The 2,404-nt window shown below is 45.8% G+C and overlaps 1 protein-coding gene across 1 annotated transcript in view; it reads left to right on the top strand.

Moving 5' to 3' along the window:
* Positions 1–2,404, top strand: part of LOC104539770 (cyclin-dependent kinase 12-like) — a gene marked incomplete at its 3' end in the record, with an annotated part of 23,806 nt that overhangs the window by 7,044 nt on the left and 14,358 nt on the right. The window contains 1 exon segment of the mRNA XM_010183376.1: positions 4–712. Coding sequence (XP_010181678.1) covers positions 4–712 — 709 coding nt within the window.

Here is a 2,404-nt window from a genome sequence, read left to right as displayed (position 1 = left end):
CAGCGGCGGCAGCTGCGGCCAAGGTGGATGGGAAGGAGGCGAAGGGCTCCCCTGTTTTCCTCTCTAGGAAGGAGAACAGCTTAGCTGATCTTAAAGAGTCTGGAACAGAATCGAAAAAGGTCACCAAAACTGTTAAATCTGAAAAATCGTCTTCAGATACAGAATTAGTTAATTTACTGTACACGAACGCAGAGACTAAAGCCCCTGCAGAGACAACAAAAATCAAGGCAGAGGAGAACTCTGAGAGGAAATATCCTGTTCCAGTTAGAGATTCAAAACAGACGGGAACAAAAGACTCGAAGCCTGTAGCAGCGGTAGAGGACCTCCTGTCTCCGAAAGAGACGGACGCAGCCGAGAAGGAAATTCCACCCCCGCTACCCTCCATCAAATCACCTCCTCCACCTCTGCCCACAACCACGCCACCACCTCCGACTCCACCGCTGCCACCTTTGCCTCCGTCACCTGCTGTTCCGCCTTTGCCGCCATCCCAACCGACTCCCGTTCACGTCCCTACTTCGGCCCCAACGTCTTTGCCATCTTCTTCCCACCCAAGGACGTCTACTTTATCCTCTCAGGTGAACTCTCAGTCCTCTGTCCAAGTTGCTACAAAAACACAAGTGTCTGTGACGGCTGCTATCCCGCACCTGAAAACTTCAACGTTGCCTCCGCTTCCGCTCCCCCCTATTTTAGTTGGGGAAGATGACTTGGATAGGTAAGGTCAATTGAGAGTGTCCTGTTTGCATTGAAAAGCAAAACGTTGAAAGAAACGGGTTATTTTTGGTTGGTTTGGTAGCTTATCCTGCAGGGAACACTGAGGACTGGTTAAATGTGTTATTGCACGGCTCTTCTGGTGCTGCCCTTGTCAGGTTTGTGTGCAGGGTTTTACGATCCAGCTCAGGGAGCTGCAGCTTCTCGCTGTGAGAAGGAGAGGTCTGGCTGCTGTTTCAGTGCTGTTAGTACAGGTTTCACAGCGCTCTTTGTTGATATTTATTGCAGTAACGAAACGTGGATCTGGAATTATGCACCCTTTTGTGTTGCAGCCGTTTGCACAGGCTTATTTTGAAATTGCTTTTTTGTTTAATTCTGCCAAAAACCTGTACTTAAGTAACAGGAGAGAGCTTAATAATTCCAGTACAGTGCAGAACCAGAGCTATTTCTGTTCCAAATCCATCGAACACGCAGCCCATGCCCGCGTGCAAAAAATGGTATTGCTTGAACTTAAGTATTTTGAGTAATTAATAGGATCCTTATTGCTTAAGTCGGTATTGTTTGAAAATGAGGAACCACATCTACTTCAGCTCTGTTTCCTGTCATTTCCCATCAAAAACTGCAGCCTTAATTGTGTCTGGTCATTGCAGCTCTGCGTCTTGGCTGGTGGTGGTCTTTGGCTTCTGATGTGAATTTGTCTGAAAAACCTTCCTGTGGGTTTCTTTTGATAGGAGGGGAACAGAATATCCAAAAGGGAGGTGGAGAAGCAGAGAAACAATTCATTTTCCCCTTTTGTAGCTGCTCCTGTGCTGTAGGGCTGTTAACCTAAGGTCATCACTGATACACTTATTTTTTTTCTCCTTGATCTGCTGAGCCCGTAGCTCCCGAACAACTTCTGTGTCTTTCCAACCACTGCTAGAGATGTTGAGGTATCTATTGGTTAGCAAACTGTGGATTTTTAATGACTAGCATGTTATGTGATAGTTATGACTTGATGTAATTACCCTGAGCTTTAAATGAACACAGCGTGTTACATATTCTGATTCGTTTAATTGATTTTCATGGCTTGTCCTGGTATCGATGTAAATTAGGGCAAGCTGTCCCTGTGATCAAGGTGGAAGTTAGCCTTGTGCATGTTTGTTACCCTTGCTAGGCTGCGTCCTGTTCTTCAGTGAAGATTTAGTTTAAATGTATCCGTGATGAGTGGTAGCTTTGACTGCACTGCAGATTTTTCCCAACTTAAATCCCACTCTAAGCAGGATTCTGCTGCTGTGATCCCTTTTTTCCAACACGGAAATGGTGCTGCAAATCCTGTATTTTATTTTTTAGCTTTTTTTTTTTTTAAAACCACCCAGGTGTGACTTAGTTTTGTAGAAGAGTTTTCTCTCTGCCATCGCTGTGAACCCGGGAGTGTGGGTGATGCACAGCTGGCTGCTGCGCTTAGTACGTGGATTTCCAGTGACTTTTTTCCCAATAAGAGGCTGGGAAATCCTGCTTTGTTTTGCTGAGTCTGGTGGTGGTCGCGTATGACGTTGACTGCGTGCAGGAGCTCCCTCTGCACCAGCTTCCTTCGTATTTATGGACTAAACTTCTCTTAGACTTTTGATGGCGCAGCGTGCATAGGCTCCTGGAAATGTCTGGATTTCTGTTCACAGCACAAAGTAGTTAAAAACACAGACCTGACTGATCACATTCC

The sequence above is a fragment of the Mesitornis unicolor genome, unplaced genomic scaffold, assembly GCF_000695765.1.
Source record: "Mesitornis unicolor isolate BGI_N332 unplaced genomic scaffold, ASM69576v1 scaffold29074, whole genome shotgun sequence".
NCBI lineage: Eukaryota > Metazoa > Chordata > Aves > Mesitornithiformes > Mesitornithidae > Mesitornis > Mesitornis unicolor.
The sequence above is the reverse complement of the archived record's forward strand: the minus strand, read 5'-3'. Positions and strand labels throughout refer to the sequence as shown.